The sequence below is a fragment of the Lepisosteus platostomus genome, chromosome 1 (assembly GCF_059453375.1).
Source record: "Lepisosteus platostomus isolate fLepPlt1 chromosome 1, fLepPlt1.hap1, whole genome shotgun sequence".
NCBI classification, from domain to species: domain Eukaryota; kingdom Metazoa; phylum Chordata; class Actinopteri; order Semionotiformes; family Lepisosteidae; genus Lepisosteus; species Lepisosteus platostomus.
This window is the reverse complement of record NC_142611.1, coordinates 9,327,407-9,351,026: the sequence shown is the minus strand read 5'-3', so window position 1 is coordinate 9,351,026 and position 23,620 is coordinate 9,327,407. Positions and strand designations below refer to the sequence as shown.

Sequence of the window (23,620 nt, the reverse complement as noted above, 5' to 3'; positions counted from 1 at the left end):
ACTTGTCAAGTTTGTAATCCAACTGAGCATCCAGTTTGTAATCCAACTGAGCATTTTACATTTTGAAAAGTCTGAATTCAGAGCATCTTAGAAAACATGCAAGAACACAGGTATCTGCAGAAAGATTCAGTATCACAAATAATTGCAAAGATATGGGTGAGCTCAATGGATTGCAGTTATTGCCTCAAAAGGATATGCTACCAAATCTGGACATTTAGACTTTGAGATTTAAATAATTTAAGTGACCATTTCCCAATACTTACAGTATAGGCACTTGAGATCACAGGGATGGAAACTAAAATAAGTTTTTGTTTTAATATAATGAAATATGTGCATGTACTTACCCACAGATAAATTGTATATTATATTGTACATATCATAGTTATTATAATTAATCACCATAATTACTAAGACAATCACAACAACAAACAAATTGCTTGACTGTAAAGCAAAAATAACATTTTGACTCTGCTGTTCCAAATCTTTAAGAGGGCTACAGCATAAAAAACACATTAAATAATGATAGTTGCCCTATTTAAATATCTATATAGTCCATGGTATGTGTAACAATAGAATTGAGAACACAAACACATGAGACAGTGGTGAAAATAGTTTCATGAACAACAGAAGTACACACCAGACGGTCGCAGCTTCATGGATGCCAAGCTATGTGCAGTATGCTCCTAGAGCATAAAATTGCTCAAATAAAGCACTGATTTCCCACTGTAGATAAAACTACAGATGATGGTGTGAAATAACACTGATTTTTTTAAGGATGGCTTTCTGTTTTCTTTTTACAGCTTTTTACACTTAATATGAGTGAGCTAATTATTTGCTCAATTGGATAAATTAAACATTCTCCCCAGACCCTAAACAAGGAAAGGGTTTAAATAAGGGAACCTATAAAATGTTAAACTGTGATCCTCAAGGATAGGAGTCAGCCATCCCTGATCTAACCGAAGCAAATGAAACTATGTGAAGTCAGTCAGTCACTCTTTGGAAATACTGGACACTGTGGCCTTGTTTAATGATATGTATTGAATTGTGTTGTTGAAATGAACTTTTGCATGACATTGATGCCATTAAAGCTCATCAATCCACAAAGCAATCTGTAGTGACCTGGAATTTGTTTTAAAAAATACCTAATATTTCATGGACACACAGTTGCAGGTAGGGTCAGGCTGAAAAGGCAATGATTAGTTTTATCTTTGCTCAGGTGAAGATTAAAAAGGATAAAGACAATTTATTAAGCCTTCACACATGAGCAAGTTCTTACCCACCGCAGGGAGTCATTAAATTATAATTCTGGTCTGCTTGCTGTTTCATTCTTCTGGCATGTTCACTTTTTTATGAGAAGTGCACATGTGATGGTCTGAAAGCCCTGGCACTGAGGCAGTGAACTTTTGTGAACTTACCTCTCTAATGATGGTGCTTGTTGCAGGATTGTCAGGAGAGTACAGAATCTTTCCCAGCAGCAGTGGACGGAATGTGCTCCACACATACCGCAGAGCAGGTGTGCTCTCTAATGTTTCAATGAAGGTTTGGCAGAAATCACCTTGAATGAAAAAGATAGATAGCTTACTCACAACGCCCAATCATGAGTACAAACAGAATAAAAAACAACAGTATAAAGTGTGGAAGACTTAAAGGAAGCAAAAAAAAATAATCATGGGAAGTGTATTTAAAAAAGACAAGTAGTGGAATGAGGCACATTTACAATTAACAATTTATTCATTTTTTGTCCTTTATACTTGCAAATTTGTTTTTATTTTAGATCAAATTCTTCTCCACTTTGGATGTGCTGTTTCCGAAATAACTGTTCAGAAGATTTAAAAAAAAACCTCACTGTTTTGGTATTTGACATTCCCTCAAAAAAAAAATTTGGAAGAGCATTTACAAATTGTTTTGTAAGATTTGCTAATTGTAGGTATTACATAATAAGTCCTTTAGACCAGTGATAGACCAAGTGAAAACTGTCATTGAGAATGGTATTAGCTTGTGAAGTCAGGTTTTACAACTTTAATTTGAGAACACTATGAAGGACTAGATATACACTCTAATGAACTGATGCATTACATGGCCTCCTGCAACAATTCTGTAACCCCTATTGGTTAAAGGACATACTGTACTAATGTATATAACAAAACAACATAAACTGGAATGACATTTGAAATTTACAGTAGAAACAGATGTACAGTAGTTGATACAGTATACATTCTTCTCTTGTGATCCTAACATCAAACCACAAAGATAATAATTTTAATATTTACTGTAACTCCGTATGACTCCTAATACACCATCTATTTAAATAGCCATCTTAGATTTTTAACATTTCTAATTGCTATAAAAATCACACACTAAATAATTTTATCAGCAGTTTGGTTTGCAGTTGTAAATACAGTAATTTATTAGAAATTTTGATACTGGGCATGAACCATTCTAAGTGGATCTGACATTTCCTAAAACAATCACTCCTTCTATTGTATGGCATGCTGTAACATTATTATACAGCTGTTAATACTATTACTAAAAATAGTTAGGATTAGGTCTGTCCAGGTGCATAGGTTCATTATAACTCCAGACTCGAATGTTGTCATATATTTAAATCTCTCAACATTAAAGCCCCAACTGCTCTGTATAGCCCCCAGTTGCAACCACATCTCCTACAGTAATAATATGAGACTAACTGAAATGACAAGTGAAAATTACTTTAGAAGAAGTGCATGGTGAACTCTAGGGAACGTAAATACAATGCAGATAGTAGGTGTATCTACCTGGCAACATCAATTTATAAAACAAACAAGAAAAATCTCCAGTTCTATTATGAGAAATCCATTTGAATCTACAGTATCTATCTATATTTCACGGCTGTTGCATAACAAGTATCTCATATTTTTTTCTTTGCACATAACAGAAAATTTTACCATTATGCTGTAGCACTTGAAAACAGCCCGGATCTTTCATCACACAGGAAGCTGGATTAACAGCTTCTGAATATATTCTGCTTTTTTTGTTGCAATCAAACCAGTTGCATTCCAGGCACTTTATCAGCAATGAGGCACTATAATTGAAATGTGTATTTTGTAATACACTTTGTTACTTTGATAAAATGTGATGAGTTTGAATATATATTTTAAAAGAAAACATTTTGTGAGTCAAGAAATTTTATTAATAAAATGAATTTATTTATAAAAAATTGAATTCGTATAGGACAGGTCTTTGCAATATTTCCAAACCTTTTATACATGACCATTTCTTTCTTATTTTGGAAAGAGCACTATCATAGAAAAATATTTCAGGTTTAATATGTCCATTTGAAATTAGACAGCATGGAGCTGCAGGGGAAGGAATTGTAGAATATCACCAAAGGCCTTTGAAGGGATATCAATTAGGTATTTTTGGACAAACTGTTTCTTGCATATACTGTATGTTCAGATGTGTCTAACATATATTACTGACAAGTGCAGGCTCATTAAAATCCTCAGTAGGCAACAGTCCAAACCAGAAAACCAATTTTCCAATTAAGTGTTGTACATAAAAGGCATACAGCTTATGGGTTTATGTTTAAATTAAGTGCAGTTGTAAGGCTGGGCTTGTGCTTGAAAATCTAGTCCCGCTGATCTTTACCTTTGAGGGTCACAACACCAAATCATTTGAAAGCATTCCTTTAACTTCAAAGTAAAGATTAATTTAAAATGTGTGCACAGGAAAGAAGATGTTCCTTTCATCCCATCCCTACCTATAAAAGATGCCCATTATATTTCATTGACAGAAAGAAGCTTAGTGAAAAAAAGTATGCTTGTTCAATATAAATGAGGTGTATTGTACATTTGTATGATGTACTGTATATGTGTTGATCAGGACTGTCCTCCTAATGGCCAATTCCATCACAATAAATGAAGTAGCAAAATAGGTGCCAGGATTGGGATGTTTTCCTCACAAGTGGTTCTGCTGGACCTGTGGCACACAATGAGTGGGCAACAATGTTATGGTGGGTCTAGTCCTACTAGTCTTGCAATGAGCCCTGATGCCCTTATGAAGACACATACATTTTCAGTAATCAAGACCAGCATGCATTGTTACATTAACATGCAATTACTATAGCTGCAACCCTTTACACTGTGAAAATTTTAGGTACTGTATGCATCTAATTATTTCAGTATTTTGTTTTCAGCAATAGGTTTGTTGCCAGATTTTTCTTTTGGCTGTTCTTTATTGTTTAACTTCCTCATTATGGTCTTTTCCTTCTTTTAAAATCAGTTTAAAATCTGAAATAGCATGTTTTCTCCTTCTACTTTGAAAGGCAAACTTTTGTAAAAGCTGTTAATAAAGACAAGGTGAAAGCAGTAGACTAAGTATGCTTGTCAGCCAAAAGGGATTTCAATTAGGTAGTGATTATTAAGTTGACCTATTAGTAAAAGTGCCAACATTATCATGAAGAATACCCTTGTGTACAAAGTCAATGTACCCCATCAGCAGCATTATCTTCATTCATATTTTTCCCATTCTAATGAAGGATTATGATAACTGTTTACAATATATTTTAATGACTCTATTCCTGGCAAACACATCTACATATCTGATACCATTTAGTCCAAGTCCTATCATCTTGATATTTGCCAGCATTATGTAACTTAAAGAACAGAGAATAGCTCAGTCAAAATAATTATTAAATGTTGGATTATTTGTACATTAAATCAGTCACATAAAATGTGTAGAAACTTACACATAATGATGTGCATGAAAATGGGATCCTAATGAACCAAGGTAAATGAACGCAGCAACAACCATATGATTCTGCTATATTTCTAGAAAAAAGTGGAGGATTTATACAGCATTTATACATGAAGAATTGTATGAAGAAAACATAATTCAAAATTCCACCCACCTCTCTTAATTACAAAATCATCATTTGTAGCCTATCACATTACTTAACCAAAAATTTAAACTTAATATAATTGGTATCAAAATATTAAAACCACACATGGCGCAGATGGGGGAAAGAATGATATTGTTCAGTGATGTACACTTTATTGTTTATATGAAAATCAATATATCCTTGAACACATAATTGATTCCTCATTTATAATGTACTACAAAAATTGCTGTGAAAGTGTTACCTCATTTTATCTGGGCAGATACATCAGATCAGATCACTTTATTATCCATATACAATTTCTTGCATTAGGAATTCATCTTTCGCATACCCCAGCTTGCTCTCCATGAGACACAGACACACAGATAGGGCACTTTCGATTTAAGTTGACCTATTAGTAAAAGTGCCAAGAGGGCAAGAGAAGACTGTTTGGCATATCTACTGTAGCCCATTTTGTTATTAATAGATCATTTAGATTAAATAATTTCTGTACTCATCAATTATCAGTTTTACTTACAAAATGATGTTTGTGTGCATTGCATTTCAGTAATGGACTTTTGCTGAAAAATGTGTACCGCATACTCTAATTTGATCCTAAGTTTGAAATGAGTAAATTACAGTAAACTGTAGAATATGACTCCATCAAAGTGTATTCAAGACTTACTGATTTCGAAACAAGCCACATCATTGAATTTTTTTAAATGTTTTAGTGTTAAATGTACAAAATATGTGTTAAACCACTGGGTGCTGAAGATGTTTAGATAGTGCTGTAGTTTGCTTTGTAAAAATTATGTTACATTTATTCTAAAAAATTGAATAAATTAAACTGATCTGTATTGTGAATCATAACAAGTAGTGCTGTTTTTTTAGAGCATTATGATAATTACTAGTGGTTTAGATCACAGTGTGCCGTGTCTGTACTGATTTGTATTCACACCGTGACATTAAAAATTAATTGAATAATTGTAGTTTCGTAAATAAGTAATCCTAGTTTTAATTCACTCAGAAAATAGTTGTTTTGCTTGTAAATGTGATTAAAATAATTAATAATACTGTTGCTTTGTTATCATTTAGTTTTAGTCTGCAATTGCAAAACAATTTGACTATAATATTAAAAAAATATTTTTGGTGCCTCCTACTGTATGTGGCTCAAACTGCAAAGCTGCTTACTTGAGAACAGACTGAGCTTTATAATCTGGATAAGTTTGAATCTGGATAGTGTCACTAGATAGCTATAGTCAGGATTCCTGGTCAACGTGACAGTGCATAACCAAAAGCATAGAATGGGATTAGCTGGACTTTAGCTCTAGGGTACTGACCATCTATTTATATAGTACTGTACAGTATATACACCTGTGCATGTGACTTTTACACAGATACTGTAAGGAATTTCAAGGGATAATAACCCAATCCCAAGTGTCAATTTTAAGTACACTGACATACTGTAAAATAGTTCTATAAAAAAATTACAGTACTTACAGTACTGTACATGCATGGACTTTAGTAATAGAAACATCAGCATAAAGATCATCGGTGGACTGCTTTACATTTACAACACATAGACTGCTCTTCAAGCTGTAAGAAAGTTAAGTGAGTCTGATCTATATTGATTTTGTTTGGTAATAATTTAATAAAGATGAGTTAACACTCAGTAATGTAGAAACGGTTGCAATCACATAATTATGTAACATGAATGCTATAGAAATAATATATGTTGATACAGTTTCAAATGCAATTTATTTACAATTGTTATATCTTATATACTTCATTTGATGTTTTTTTCCTTTGCACCACATTATGCAGGTTTAAATGTGTTTCAGTTTTTGATTTGTTAAATTTAATCATATCTTGGTCAAATACATTTGCCAAGATAATGGTATATACTCTGGTATGGCTATCATGTATCATATGAAAAGAATGCTTGAAGAGCAGAGGTTGCAACATCACAAATGGTTCAAGGACAGTTTCAGTAGATAAGATCAGCCAGGAGCAGGACGTTTTACACTTTCTTTGGAATGCTGCTAAGATTGTTACCAAGGGGAGTAATTTCAAGAGAAATGTGTGCAGTAAAATGGCAGAAAACCCATCTCCTTTGTTGTATTTTCCTTTGAAAAGGTCAACAGTATTTTCATAAAAATGAATAATTTGTGCTGGCCCTTCTAGTTGCACATCAGCAAGACTGTCCAGGTGACCCTATATTTTTGAGTGCTAGTGTAATATTTTCTCCCTGGGAAGCCATATACCTTGTTGCTAAGTAACTTGCTCCCAGAGTTCTTGGCGTTTGTTCCTGGTGCATTAAAGAGCAGAAATGAATAACCTATTGCAGATTATGGAAGTAAAATAGTGACAAAAATAAATCAGCTAGTGAAAAATGCAATGTGAAGGGCAATAACCATATGTGTTTATTTTTAATAGTTCATTTTGAAAATCAATTGAAATTCGTGAAAGAACTCCAATCCCAGTGGTCTGCCAGCAAACAACAAAAGACAGCCCACCAATTTAAATTTCTCACCTTGAGTCCTTAGAAATAAACAGAAATAATTCAATGTGTTCTCATTCTATGAGCACACAGAGCTGTTTTTATTTGTGCCTTCAGAAATCATGGATCACTGAACAAGACAGCAAAGCTAAGTGGGTACTGCTAAGTGATGTGTTCTGTTTCTCTATTCATAAACTACGCATATTTTTAGATTCTCTGGATATTCATGGTCTCTTGACTTGAAACATAAGGAAAGTAAGCAAACATAAAAGTTGTTTTTCCCCTGTTTTCTGGCACATTTCCCCATGCCAGGCTACAGTACAAAAGCATGGTAACTTCTAGGTTGCAAATCCTGCATGTAATTATTATTGTGATTACACTATTTTCAATCATCTACTGTACTCTATCTTCTGTAAAAAAAAAAAACCGTTACACGTACACTTCAGGTTTCAGAATAAAATATTGACATAATACCTTTATAGAGCAACTCAAATTAGGTATCTTTGTAACATTTGATAAATGCTTGAGATATTGTTTGGAAGATTTACAACACATAAAGGGGAGGAAAAACATTCTCCTTTACGTTTAAATTGTCTACTTTGATATTTATTTACCACCACATACTGTATTTGAATAATATTTGAGTGTATTTGATAACTTAATATGTCTGGTCAAAAATCTTCATCTATAATATTCAAAACAATTTTGTCTTATAGACTTCATGGAGGGATTCTTACTGCTTGAAACAAGACTGCTAATGAGCTTATTCCTAAAAGTCCAAAGCAATAAGTGAAGGGAAATTCTAATACTTTCGTTAAAATTAAGTGGCAAGTAAGATTAGAACAAATCCATTCAATATAAGAAAGACATTTCTTCCTGCTAAGGTTTACAGCAACCTGGAGCTTATTTTAGAAGCACACAACATAAGGTTAGATAACACCTTTAGGAACATGACAGAAAAGCAGTGGACCTGGTCAAAAACCTGCCTGAACATGGGGAAAAACTTGTAAATAACACAGATAAGGTACACCAGTCCAGAATCAAACCCAGGATTGAAGAGTTGTGAGGTTGCAGGACTAAACACATGCCACGTGGCAGCCATGAACACAAATAACTTGAGGAAAAATGTCAAGCCGCCAATATAAGGGAATCCCATCGGCCAATGACAATAAATGACGGCAGTGTGCTGAAAAACACTAATACGGAAAATCATTATGGAGTCCAAACCACACAGGAACCCTACCAAGATCAGACAAAGGTGTACAAACACAAATATTAATCCATTATCAGAAACATTTAAACTAGAATGGAAAGGGAGGGGGAACCAAAGAAAACCCAAAAGGAAGTTACTGTACTGTACATAGGGAGCGAAGACAAAAGGAGAACCAAAGGGGAAAGTAAGATAAAGCACCAAGTAATTAAATGCTTATACATACTGTACATGCAAGAAGTGCTAGAAACACATTATGAGATAGAATTCATAATGTTATTGGTATTACAGAAACATGGAGATGAATGTATCATGAGAGGATATACCCCGTTTCACAGAGACAAGAAAGATAGAAGAGGGAGAGGAACAGTATAGAACTATTGTATTTACACAGCACTGCATATACTGTATCAAAAAGATCATTCAGTCTCAGAAGAATCAAGAAGTATCAAGTCTTGGAATCTTGTTTTTTTCTTGCTAATGATTGTCAGCTCAATGAACTACTAGCATTCACACAGGTGTGATGGGATGAGCTTTTGTCAAAAACAAAAAAAAGAAAGTTAAAAAGTTAACTAAAAGGGCAGAAGAGAAAAGGCTTATTCATTGAGTAATCCAAAATACAGACTGAAAGCTAAAGAACAGAAATCTAAAATCTATAGACTTCCAAAGAAAATGCATCAGGTGAAGTATACAGGACATAAAACATGTGAAGAAATTGCTTTTCCTAGAAGTGCTCTGTGTATATTATGGGCACCACGTTGATCAATAATCAAATTTGTTTGCATCCTGACTCACACAGTATCAATCTCACTTGTACTGTAAACTATCGTGTGCATTATGGGTCTGAGTTCACTAATTCTTAACCATCATCAAGGACCCTAGTCCGTAAACGTGATTTGCATCGGGATTGTTTGGAAAAACACATATTGCTTCATACAGGGAAAAGGATTAACAGATAAAATGAAAAAAAAAACTCTACCCTTCACCCAGATGATATGGCTTCCATTTCACTGAATTCTGTAATTAGACTTTATTTCATTACATTTGTCATATAATCTTTCTTCTTGTCCTCAATATCTGTGGTGTATAGGAAGGCTCACATACCTTTTATAACAACAAATATGAAGTAATGTTTTAGCAAATTTGATCAGAATGCTAATGGTTTACTCAGAAAAGCTACAGTACCTCCATTCCACCATTACTTTAAAATTGATTAATCACAATGGACACTGCATACATATAATAAGAATTAATACAGTTATTCTAAAAAAATACAAATGTAACACAGGACATTTTTTCCACACATGGTTTTCTTCTCACAAAAGGGTACTTTAACAAGACTATTAGACATAGTGTACAGTACATAAAAAATCCCACCATGTTTTTTCATTCTTTGTCTTCTCCTACTCTAACTTTAATGTTTTGTATTCACATACTCTGTGTCAAGAGACCATTATATAAATATATATATTCATTCAAACAAGAAGAGAATACAGAACATAAAGAATTGATCTGAAAGTGCAATCATTTATCTTATTTGCCTTTTTGAAAGGCCAGAAAGAATCACATATTGATGTTGTCTACCTAGGAAAGGAGTTACTTCCACATTATATTCTTTAATGACATGCTGTCACTCTGTGCATAATGCAGCCACATAATTAAATTACAGTAAAGCATAGTAAAAGTGAATTTTGAATGCTGCCACTTTCACAATGTAAGTGTACATTTCAAAATATACTTAACCTTATTTAAGAAATACTTAAAGTACTATGATTCTGCACTGTGAAATTCTTCCTGCTTATTTGAAGTACATTTATAAATGACAATTTTTTGCCTATGAAAACACTCAGATGTGTTTCTAGAATTGAACGCTTTTTTCACACAGCTAAGAAATCAATTTAACATGGCTGCTGCTCTATTTTACTTACTTTCAATATCAATGTTAATGGAAAATTATTTAACAAGAAAATACAAAATATGCAGAAGTAAAGAATATTGTGACAGTCGTTCTGTACTGACCAGGACAATCTGCTACCTTTTACAAATATTCAAAGGTAAAGCAATTTACTGTTTAGGATATTGTTGCTGAGGTTTTAATATGTTTATGTGCCTGAAAGATGGATACTGGTTAAAGGTAATCAGAGATAAATTAATTACAGAAAAGGAGCAATTAAAAGTAATTCATAAATGGAATCACATTCTAATTTCTGTTTTATTCACAAGAATTGAAGTATTAATACAATTCAGTTTGGCTTTGTTCTTTTCTGGAAACATACTGTATATACAACAGCTTATTAGTATATACTAGAGATCTATTAGTTCTAAAATGTTCAGAAATCTGTATGCATTTAACTGCTCCACTCTAAATTGCCCATTACAACAGTGAAGTTTGTGAAAATGTAGACAAAATTAATGACATCACAGGTCTTTGTCTTCTGTCATACCTCTTCCATACCGGGAGAGTTGCAGTCACTCCCTGGTACTGCTCTGTATGGATAGTTTGTTCTTGTAAGAATGTTATGCTTTAAAATCTTGTAGCCATAGGTCATCAGATACCAACTAACATAATTCCAAATTTAGACTTCACATTTTATTGTCTGTAAAGAGTCTAACATTCCCTCAGAATACAAATGGCATAACTGAAACTGCTCCGTACATGACAATTTGTGCTAAAAACCAGTCCGCATAGTGTATTGATATCTGTGAAACTGAGGTTGTAAATGGTGCGATGGAACAGAACGTAATAACAATAAATCTGCTGCAAAGTAATTGATCAGTACATATTTGATGAAGACTGAATAAACAGATAAATAGGTGTTATTCAACATAATATTTCCATCAATATTTTTGTGTTAAAACGTATAAATAACACATTCACAATAATTTCTGTGTAAAATTATAGCAATTATAATTACTCAGCAACTATGTTGTCTATGTTTATATCAATGTGGTGTGTATACAGTATATCAACTAAGTACATGAGAAACATGAATTAACAAATAGAGCGCTATTGCCTATAACAGGTCTCTAACTCTTAACCTGGAAAACCTAATCCTGCAAGATTCAAATGTAAACATTAAATCTTTCATTTCTTAGACTTAGAGCAATATAATTATCAATTAAGCAGGTGACTTGCTTAATTAATTCATTTAGAAATCATCTGGAACAAAAAGCTGTATGCTCTTGAGGCCTTAAGGACCAAAGTTCCATTAATTGAACAAATGATTTTTTTATTGATCAAGTATTTAGTCTTTAAAGGAAGTGATTTAAGGTGCCCTATAACACTTGCTGGATTGAGGCATTCCAGGACCAGGTTTAGAGACCTCATTCTGGGATTCTAAAAATCTCAGTCATCAAATTTGCTGTACATCAATAATCAATAATAAAAAAAACTTTAGGGTTTTTCATTGTTACCACCTAGACAGAGAAGGTGAAAACTAGACTTTCAAAGTGAAATCCAGGCAGGTGAACAACTTATTGAAGGTGCTTATTGATTATTGCTTTTGTTAATATATTCTCTTCTACCCCCCACTGTTAAGAATTAATTCACGGTCCACAAAAATGACATACAATGGTAGATGAGTCATTCTTTAGTTCGCTGGCCCATTTCCACCCATATCTCATATACAGCCGAATGAAACCAATATACAGCAAATGATCTAATTGCAAATGCACTTATTTTGATGTACTGTACTGCTTCACAGTGTGCTGCTGTTTAGACATTTCAAACCTGAGACACACCATGTTTATTCATACAAATGTATCTTTTGAGAAATGCTATAATGTTTAAGTTTTCTTTATTGATGAAGATTAATCCTTAACATAGTCCTCGTACTTCTTGCCATCAAATGTTAAACCATGGTTGTTAATGATACTGCATCTTTTAAGCATACTGTATGCAAGGAATGTAGGCCTGTTTTATTTCACATCCCTAAATACACAATATGTCTTTCCTATTGCATGAGAAATATGCACACATTATATCCTTTTACAGTATAACATATACAGTAGCAACTATATTATTTGACTGAATTTTAATTTTCTTTGCTAAATTTTTCTTTATTATTCTGTACTTTTGACTGGACTAATGTTATATACTGTATTTATCTAAAATATTCCACTGAAATCTAATGAAATATATATTTAATTTTTAATGAAACTTTTAACACCAATAAAAAAATAGATCATTTTTAGCTTTATAAACAGATAAGAATCTGAAAGTATGTATAAGGAAAAACATACCATTTTGATTTTCTGACCCTGTAGTGTAATCATTAAACTTCCATTAAAGTATAGTGAGTAACAAAAATATATTTGTGCTGAATATTCTTTGTACCTGAAATTATCAGTATAAATCCATAGACTTGTTAAAATTCTTTTAACCTTCTTTAAGCCTTACAGGAAATGCTGGTGAATATTATTATTGTTGTTGTTACAGCTTGGACCTGCGTTTTATACAAGCTGATTAAGTCATCAAGACCCTTCAGAAATGTATTTAAGCAAATCCTTAAAAAACATTAAAAGGAGGTTGACATGGAAGATATGAGAAAAGCTCTGTATATTTCACTTGGTCACCAGGAGCATTCCATGATCACACTCCCATGGAACAAGTTAAAGTCAGTTACAGTTAAAAACCTGAGGCAATGCTGGTGTTGAATGGGTTTCAGTCTTGGGTATCAGCTGCTGGTTATGCAGAAACAATCCCTGTAACTTGCAGCATTTTCAGTGACAGGCACAGCACTCCTCCAGAATTAATGCTAATTGTCCTGTAGAATCTGTGGGATTTAGAGTGTGAAAAGGGACAGATCCCCCCCACCACAACCATGCAAAAACCAATAGAAAGATGGCATACTCATCACCCCACCAATGGTAGCATGAGGGTTATACTGTATAGATGACCTGTTGTCAGCTATTAGTTTAATTTTGGTATCCTTGTATTAGGTCAGAATCCAAACAATAATAAAACAAACACAAAGATATAAGCTTACTGGAATTGCTGTTGGTAGAATTTGTGTCACTTCCATTGATCCAATTACTTTGAGGTTTAGAGCTGTTAGAGTAGCTGTTGTTTCCTTGACCAAACACTGCATCCTTTCCACAGAGTAATGTATTCAAACTGCCAAACATATTGCCTGTGAAATCTAAGGAGGAGCCCAAACTTAGCAGTGCAGACTTCTGAAGCTTTGAAATCTAAAGACAAAAAAAGCAATGATCTATTAATATTTGTGTTTGCATATTAATACATTGATGTCATTTTTATTGTAGTTGAAAAGGCATACAGTGCAACATACAGTAAGTGTCACACAAATCAACTGATAATAAATACATGGACTGAAATATGAATGAACAATCGTAATCCAATCCTTAACAACAACAAAAAAAAAATTAAATATTTATTTATTTAAAGTTAAATAGTGTTTGTGATGTAGTGAAATGTGACTCTCTGAGGAATGCACTATCTTGGCTCAAAACTCAAGCTCAGTGGTGTGAACTTGAGTCAAGATGACTGCTTGACAATAGAGAGCAGTAGCAAAGGTACTGTACAGTAGTTACAACTGGCCAAATTGAGTCCATAGCACTCGGAGTGAATGGAGCTGTTGGGGTAGGCTCTCCATGGAGTTAGCCAGTCATATAATACCAGGCAGAGAGAAAGGATGAAATGAGTCTGAATTATCGACTCCATTGCCTGGCAATGAAATTGAGGAGTTACTGTAGTAGCAAGAGCACTGTATGAGAGGAAACAAGACCTGGGGTTGGAAAGAGGCTGCTCAGTCTTCCCCAGAAGAGCTAGGATCTTGAAGGGGTTCAGAAATAGTATAATGGAATAAAGACAGAGCACTTAAAATGCTGGATAGTCATGCAACATGCCGCTAGTAGTACAAGGCAGAATTGTCAGGTGTAAAGATTTGCTTTGTCACATTATTATATCTCAGGAATGTTTCATAAAAATTCATAAACCTGCCTATTTCACAAAAAGGAAATACCCAAAACTGGCAAACAAACTACCTGTTGATTAAACTCAACTCCCCCAAATCATTATCCTATTTAAGGTACCTGCATTGAATTTGACTAATACTAAAATTATAGGTACAAATACAAGGATGTTTTATAGTATTTCTTACAATATATACAATGCCCAACAGTCACTGTATATTTAAATCTGTGCTATACAAAAAGTCACATCACCTCATTCTATAAGCTAAGAGTGGAGATTTTTGCTGCTTGCGCTTTCCTGAGTGCTTTGTGCAGTATATTGATTAATACAAAAATCAGGCTACAACGGCTGACACTTGTCATGTGGAGTGGAGTGACTTAGCTGAATGATTATGTTTAATGAAGATATATTTATGAAACAAATGGCTAAATGCATCTAAATTCCATGGTATTAAATATAAAGACGTTGTTATCTAACTGGTTATGTTTATTTGTTATAAAATTAGATCTCTTTGAAAAAAATAAATTTGAGATTACAACAAACCTTCTCAATTACTGGTAATACATCAGATGTTGTGTTTCCAATTAATGGAAGAATCTCTCTGGGGTTTATATCAAGAGCCCTGGGTATCTGAAAAACAGGAGACAGACACTTCACAGTAAATATGAAACAAGTCCATGGGTAGATAATTACTGTTCTACTATTGTCCCACACAGTAGATGCATTGTAAGCTTGTGAAACTGCTGGAATTGATTTTATTCAACTGGCTTGCTGGAGAAGTCACATAGGCTACAAAAATATTTATAAAGCCAATACTACAGTTTTGTTATTGGATTGATATTAGAGAAAACACAATAGACCAGAAATGGGCAACTTCACCCCCCAATGCCTTAAGGGGCCTTTGTCCTTTATATTTGATTCTACTGCTGATCCTATCAAGTAATAGAGTTAATTATCTGTATAAGAAGTCAAACCACCTTTAAATGTAGGTCATAATCGCTAGCTAATTGATAACTACTTGTAAAGTCTGAGTTACCCATTCCTGTCACAAACAGACTGCTTCACAAAAAATCCTTAAATTACACAATAGGGATGAATTTGTGTTTCCATAAAAGTGGTATTCTAAATGGAATTCCAAACAGACTAAAGAAGTGTTTACATAATTAAATTCTTCATTATGATTATGCCTCTAGGATTCCCTGTTGACCTTCCATCCTTTTAAATCTTCAGATACTTCAACTGTATAGAAACAATAAACTCTGAGACATTCTAGATTCAAGGGGACAAGTCTTAGAGCTTAGTGCAATTATAGCAATAGGCTGCCTGTTATTGAGTTCTAAACACATTAATTTCAGCTGCCTAGTTTTAACCAAGGCAATATTAGAACAAGTAAATGGACCTGATAGGAGAATAAAAAACAGCTTCTTTTACTACCAGCTTTGTGACAATGAATAAAAAACAACTGCTAAATTGGCAAATCAGGTCATATGTGCTGTGGCTTGTCAGTGTCTGTGACTAATTAGGGACCTTCAGCACACCATGATTTCCATCTGGTGAAGTTTGGCTTTAATTTAAACTTGTATTGTCATGTTGAAATTCTGCAACTTTGCTTCCTAATTTATCCTTAATACCTAAAGCAGCAATCTAAGGAAACAAAGGACATTGACAGAATTACAGTCTAAAGGTATTTTTTAACTCTACATTTGGATAAAGCAGCCATGATAATTCTTGTTCATTGAAAAAAGGAAAGGATGTGGATGCAGTACAGCTGTGACTATGTTGTTTTGTATTTTGATATGCATATTTATGATGATGATGGATGAATTAGCATTTGGAGATGCTCAGATTATATTCAGACTGTTTTCATTGTTTTCTCTTGGAAATTTTCATATTGCCTAGGCAAGTGGTTTTAAACTTCAAGGACGTATATCAAGGTTGTTTACATGACCATAATTTAGTTTTTAATTTTAACTGATATAATTATTCAATCAAAAATGTGACATTTTTCAAATGTATTTTACACATGATGAACATATTTTAAAATGGTTATCTGTGCATAACATTGACTGGAAGAAAGTACAGTAAGTTTTTTCTGTGAATTAAATAATCAGACCAGCTAAACATATAAAGAGGAGAAATGCCAAGTCAGATAATATATATTGAGTAAAATGGTAAATGACAGTGAATTTCAGCCAATGATGATTCATGCCATCACTGAACCCCCTCTCAAAATAGTTCAGAGGCCACAGAATGCTGATACTCAGTCAACATCTTATTTTTGTGAACTGCTGCCCTAGCCATAATAACAAAAAATAACTATGTACGAATAGGGTTAACAGTAGCACCATCTTTGCCACGTATTTAACCTGCTGTTTTTATGGAAGAAATAGTTAAGTCAGATATTGCTTCTTTATATTATGTCTGATAACACAAGAAATGCATTTGATCAGAATTTGCTACAATTCTTTAGCATATAGCAGTGTTAGTTTTAAAGATATTGACATAATTTCATATATTCTACAGAGTTGAAACCAATCATACTCTAGTTCAGATATTCCTGTATCAAAGTTCTTAGAAACGTTTTACTCCTTGTTTCTCACGTATTCCTGTCTCAGTACCACTTCCTTTTGATAATGTCCAACTCCGTCCAGAAAAACTAAAAATCTTCAAGATAGCACCAAAGGTTTTTCTGCACGTCAACACATTACCAATGCTGATCCACATAGACTGAAGAACCCAACTGCCAATATTATGCTCATATTCTATTTGTACAGCAACTACAATTACAGTATACTGTATGAAGAACAATGATTTATTTCAATTTCCTTGTTATTTTTTTCTGTTATTGAGCATTAATCATGAACAAACAGGAACCAGTTAAAAAACAACAAGAACAATGTTGCTTATATTATTTACATTGCATATAAACTATGCAATACTATAGAGTACATTATGCCTTTTTTAAATTTATCACATTGCTGGAAATGTCATTTATTTATACAAACAAATCTTTATAACACAAGAAAAAAAGGGACTCAGTATGGTAACTCTAAACTTTAGGCATGCACTGAAACATTTTGGTGGCATAGAACTTGAATTATTTGTAAAAAAGAGCAGATGTGCAGTCTGTTTTGCTGAAGTAGCTAAAACCCCAGAGAAATATAACACTTTGTTTTCATTTCACTACTACTCCTTTGTTGTTTATGTCCATCAGGTGCATGAATATTGCCTTAGCAATTTTAAATTCTGCATACAGTATGTCACCCAGTATCATCTGTAAATTAGTAGAAAATATGTCTTTATCTCAGTAATCAAAGTTTACCTCCTTTCACCTAATTATGTTCTGTCAGAAACTGACCTTAATTAAAAACACTCTCTTAACCTAAAACCATCCCTACAGTCATTTTAGGCGAGATAAAAATAGACCTTGTTAATAAAGCATTGTGTTGGCTAATTTAATTTAGAATTGTTATAGCCACAAATGTTATAGAATTATTCCAGCAAAATTTAAAGGTACACTATTTTTAGTTTTCCTTTCCTCTAAAAAATATAACTTCTTTCAAAGCAAAGTAAAAGGCTCTTCATCAAATGGAATTTGTAATTAAGTTATTAATGAACATCACATAAAAGAATGGGTAAATAAAAAATTGCCCTCTTTGTACCTTTTATTATTCTAGTCTATAATTTTGCATTGTAATCTTTAAGCAAATTCCAAAAAATGCTTAAATGTGGTAAAAGAATAAATTCATATGTTAAGCTTTAGGAAGTTAAATTCATAAGTTAAACATTTTAAGAGAAAATAAGGATTTTGAATTTGAATGAACAGTAGCTGAAACTACATTCAGGCCAAGGTATTTAAGCCAAAGAAACAGTGTGCAGGCACCTCTACAGCATCAACTTTCACTTCTACTAATTTGTGTCACTTATTTTTAGCACCCTTCATTTCACTTTGTTTCCTTTATTAGGGATGTAATGGATTTTGAGTCACTAAGGTTTCTTAAATGAAAAGTAAAAGAAAACTTTGACTAGCTGATTTCACTTGTTTCCACAGCTTTCAAACAGGGAATTATAAGATGCTCTGAAAGAAAACATTTTCACTGATGACAAATGTACAAGGAAAGCTTTGGTTCTCAGCATCTGAATGGCATAACTATGTCCATGTCTGGCTATACTATTAGCTGATAGTAGTCAGGATACCCCAAAACAGCAATTGAACAAGTGTAACCAGATTGAATGGGCTTGGGTCAGGCAGGGTTTCCTTGAGTTATATACTGTACAATAGCAAACCAGATCAGATATGAGGTACCACAATACTAGGCCTTTAATATTTCATTTAACCTCTTGCTTTGACCAGTGTAACACACAGAATCATCCACATAAAATTGTATTAACAAAATACTACCAATTGATCTCATTTAGGATAGAACACATCATGTAAAAAAGATTGAAAAGAGCTCTAAAGACATGCTTATGACAATTCAACAACAAAAACTAAAAAATGCTATTTATTTTGAGTGGTACACATTTATTCAGTGTACCAAAGACTGGTGAGCAAAATTTATGGTGGCAGGCTATTGCTATTTATTTTTCCTACACTGGTTGACTAAATAAAATATTTAAGGTGGAACCACTGCTTGATTGCACAATTTAATAGATTCTGGTTGATGAAAAATCTTAAAGTTGCTGATTTAAACATTTTTTCCATCTCATGTACTGTACCTGTATGCATCTTAACTACCTTTATAGGACAGTATACAAGGTGACCTTGATGTATACAATGTATGAACAATGAAAACAGAAGATATTTTTGTAAAATGGATACATTATTAACAGAATACTTTATGTACAAGTGTTTTATTTAAGACATATTTAAAAGTAACATATTCCACGATGGGAACCAAACTCTAAATGGATTTTACACACAACAGTTTTAATCTGATGAAACCCTAGCTTGAGTCAAAACAGCCATTTCCATTACTGTTTTTATCTAAAGTAACAAAATGGGAAAGTCTTGCCTTCCTGATTGCATTGTGTCTTTTCAAGATGCTTACTCTCTGTGACCCTGTAGATAGACTGTGAAAAATCTTTTCTGCTAACCCAAGAATCACTTGCTAAATTTTGTTAGATTCTCCTTCTAAATACGTATTGCACAAATGCATGGGTGTTTGGTATAGTACTTTTTAAATTAGCTTCTGTTATTACTCATTTCTGTGAACGGGGATTAAATGGAAAATAAGATTATCATACTATATAACGGAACAAGTAATAGGTTTATTCCATGCTGAAAAGAGAAGAAAGAAAACACAACGTTTCGGCCTTGGAGCCTTCTTCAGGTGTGAGAAAGACAGGGCAGTAAGCAAAAGTAATGTAGCAGGAGAACAAAAGCTGGGAGAGAGGAGGAGCGGGAGGAGGGAGCAGGGGACAGACAGAGTGGCCAATCAGGTAGTGTGAAGTCAGGATAGGCGAGAAGAGGTATGAAATGAAAATGACAATGACAAGAGAATTTAGAAGAAAACCAGTCTGTCATTGAGAGAGGGGGAAAGGTTGCAGGATAATTTTAGTTTCAGTAGTCTTTCTGATGTGGGAGTTAGGAAAACCATCTTTGAGAACACAGACGGAGAGCCTCGACAGTACTACATAATGTATTTGTAATCCTTAAATTATTTAGTATGCAATATCTCAGACATGCAATATATTTATATCATTGACAAATCCTGATTTTGTTTATCAAAGAGGTGTAGGAAAATTGTCTATATACTTTCAGAAGCATAGAAATCACAAAAGCAGACTGATTATGTCTCTTAAATTCGCTAACATCAGATGTTGATCAAGATAATGAAACAGACTCAGGATAGAACAGTATGCCTCAACAGCAGTTTCAGCAATTCTTCAGCTGACACAAAGCTGTTGATTGTGCTGTGAGTTGTTTAAAATACATTGAGTTTTTGGTTTGCTTTTTGAATTAAAATTTGGCGTTTTAAAGTTTTTTAACCTAGTGCCTTTAAGAGATTAAGTTTCAAATTCAGTCGATTGCTCCTTCTAGTGCTTTTTTTGCAAGACTATAAACACCTTCTGCTCACATCATTTCTGATGCAATGAATACTAAAAAAGAAGCTTCTAGATCATGCTGTAAATGAGTGAGGGGTTGCTATCCTAAAGCAGAATGTACACTACAGTCCTCCCTTCCTCTGCACTCTTCACTCACTGCCCCTGTCTGACTACCAAGGTCAACGCGTGCTGTAATTATTTCTGCACTGATTGGGATGAAGTGAAAAAAAAACACCTTAGGGTTATATACCTACCATGTTATTTAGTTTTATATCAATTGTTATGTCCTGTAATTACAGAAGTGTTGAGCACTTCAAAAATGATGTATTGAGACATATCATTGGCAGGTGGGTAAAATGTTTCCCTATAAGCCACTTCTGCAATCATTCCACATGTATTTAATTACTCAACATGTGCCATTCCTTCTATTTGTGATTATAAAAGTTTGTGCTAAATTATAAATTCAAGTCCTGCTCACCACACACTTAAATACAGTCTGAAACTGGATTTCATGCTAAAACAGCATAGATACAGTGCCTTGCGAAAGTATTCGGCCCCCTTGAACTTTTCAACCTTTTGCCACATTTCAGGCTTCAAACATAAAGATATAAATTTTTTATTTTATGTGAAGAATCACCAACAAGTGGGACACAATTGTGAAGTGGAACGAAATCTATTGGATTTTTGAAACTTTTTTAACTAATAAAAAAATGAAAAGTGGGGCGTGCAAAATTATTCGGCCCCTTTACTTTCAGTGCAGCAAACTCACTCCAGAAGTTCAGCGAGGATCTCTGAATGATCCAATGTTGTCCTAAATGACTGATGGTGATAAATAGAATCCACCTGTGTGTAATCAAGTCTCTGTATAAATGCACCTGCTCTGTGATAGTCTCAAGGTTCTGTTGAAAGCGCAGAGAGCATCATGAAGACCAAGGAACACACCAGGCAGGTCCGTAATACTGTTGTGGAGAAGTTTAAAGCCGGATTTGGATACAAAAAGATTTCCCAAGCTTGAAACATCCCAAGGAGCACTGTGCAAGCGATCATCTTGAAATGGAAGGAGTATCAGACCACTGCAAATCTACCAAGACCTGGCCGTCCCTCTAAACTTTCAGCTCAGACAAGGAGAAGACTGATCAGAGATGCAGCCAAGAGGCCCATGATCACTCTGGATGAACTGCAGAGAACTACAGCTGAGGTGGGAGAGTCTGTCCATAGGACAACAATCAGTCTTACACTGCACAAATCTGGCCTTTATGGAAGAGTGGCAAGAAGAAAGCCATTTCTCAAAGATATCCATAAAAAGTCTCGTCTAAAGTTTGCCACAAGCCACCTGGGAGACACCCCAAACATGTGGAAGAAGGTGCTCTGGTCAGATGAAACCAAAATCGAACTTTTTGGCCACAATGCAAAACGATATGTTTGGCGTAAAAGCAACACAGCTCATCACCCTCAACACACCATCCCCACTGTCAAACATGGTGGTGGCAGCATCATGGTTTGGGCCTGCTTTTCTTCAGCAGGGACAGGGAAGATGGTTAAAATTGAGGGGAAGATGGATGCAGCCAAATACAGGACCATTCTGGATGAAAACCTGTTGGAGTCTGCAAAAGACCTGAAACTGGGACGGAGATTTATCTTCCAACAAGACAATGATCCCAAACATACAGCAAAATCTACAAAGGAATGGTTCACAAATAAACGTATCCAGGTGTTTGAATGGCCAAGTCAAAGTCCAGACCTGAATCCAATCGAGAATCTGTGGAAAGAGCTGAAAACTGCTGTTCACAAACGCTCTCCATCCAACCTCACTGAGCTCGAGCTGTTTTGCAAGGAAGAATGGGCAAGAATTTCAGTCTCTCGATGTGCAAAACTGATAGAGACATACCCCAAGCGACTTGCAGCTGTAATCGAAGCAAAAGGTGGCTCTACAAAGTATTAACGCAAGGGGGCCGAATAATTTTGCACGCCCCACTTTTCATTTTTTTATTAGTTAAAAAAGTTTCAAAAATCCAATAGATTTCGTTCCACTTCACAATTGTGTCCCACTTGTTGGTGATTCTTCACATAAAATAAAAAATTTATATCTTTATGTTTGAAGCCTGAAATGTGGCAAAAGGTTGAAAAGTTCAAGGGGGCCGAATACTTTCGCAAGGCACTGTATGTCTATATGACCATGCTAATGTTTGACGTTACAAAGCTTTCAGGTATAAATCTCTTTTTTTATCTATTTCAAACTCACTTGTATTCATTAGCACAAGGTTTCATGAGGTTCCCCTATTAAGATACTATGTTTTCCCTAAAATGCAATTTACTTCTATAAGTTTATGTATAATAGAAGTTAATAGAGATTATATATTGTACTAAAAATAGACTTACCGCCATAGATAGCTTTGACATATTGAGATTTTTCAGTAAAACATCCCTGGTTGTCTCCAGCTTTTGTCGGGAGAAAGAACAACTTATGTTCTGGAAAATGTCTTGAGCTGCTGAAGAGTTCAACTGTATATATTTTTTCAGTTCTGTTTTGTTACAGAGGATTGTGTTTAGGTTGTCATCCATGGAAAGACTTAATACCTAATGAACAGATGAAAAAAGTAAGAATGTTATAAACAACAAAGGAACATGAAATTCATCACTTCATTTCTAAAATACTAACTGATTCCAGACCTATAGTTCATTAACTGAAAACAAGTGTTAACAGATCAGTTTCAACAAAAGTATTAATTCATATCACATAAATTATCCTCATTGCTCTGGTTATCTTTTTCTGTAACCTCCATACAGACCAATAGCCATTCTGTTTTTATTTCAGTTGACATATTTTTAAGTAATCTGATTTTCAATTTTAAGATTACACAGTACCTTTAACCTGCTAAATCTCTCTTTTTTATGATACTCTTACTTACTGTAAATGTGCAAAGAATAACTGTATTTTTCTTACTTACTCCCAATTCTGTAAGATTCTTGTGTGCTCAGTAATGTCTACTCTACTTTTAGAAAATGTAAACTAATAAAAACCGTCGACGACCTAACACTTGGTGGATCGTGAAGAATTTATTAATTATTACA

The 23,620-nt window shown here is 34.0% G+C and overlaps 1 protein-coding gene across 1 annotated transcript in view; it reads right to left on the bottom strand.

The window, feature by feature from the left end:
- The window catches only part of LOC148677640 (phospholipid-transporting ATPase ABCA1), a 318,551-nt gene that overhangs the window by 229,790 nt on the left and 65,141 nt on the right, over positions 1-23,620 (bottom strand). The window contains exons 7-10 of the mRNA XM_088613916.1: positions 22,928-23,125; positions 15,044-15,130; positions 13,554-13,755; positions 1,416-1,555 (exon numbers count right to left, since the gene is read on the bottom strand). Of these exons, the coding sequence (XP_088470042.1) occupies positions 1,416-1,555; positions 13,554-13,755; positions 15,044-15,130; positions 22,928-23,125 (627 nt within the window). The remainder of the gene's footprint in view (positions 1-1,415; positions 1,556-13,553; positions 13,756-15,043; positions 15,131-22,927; positions 23,126-23,620) is intronic.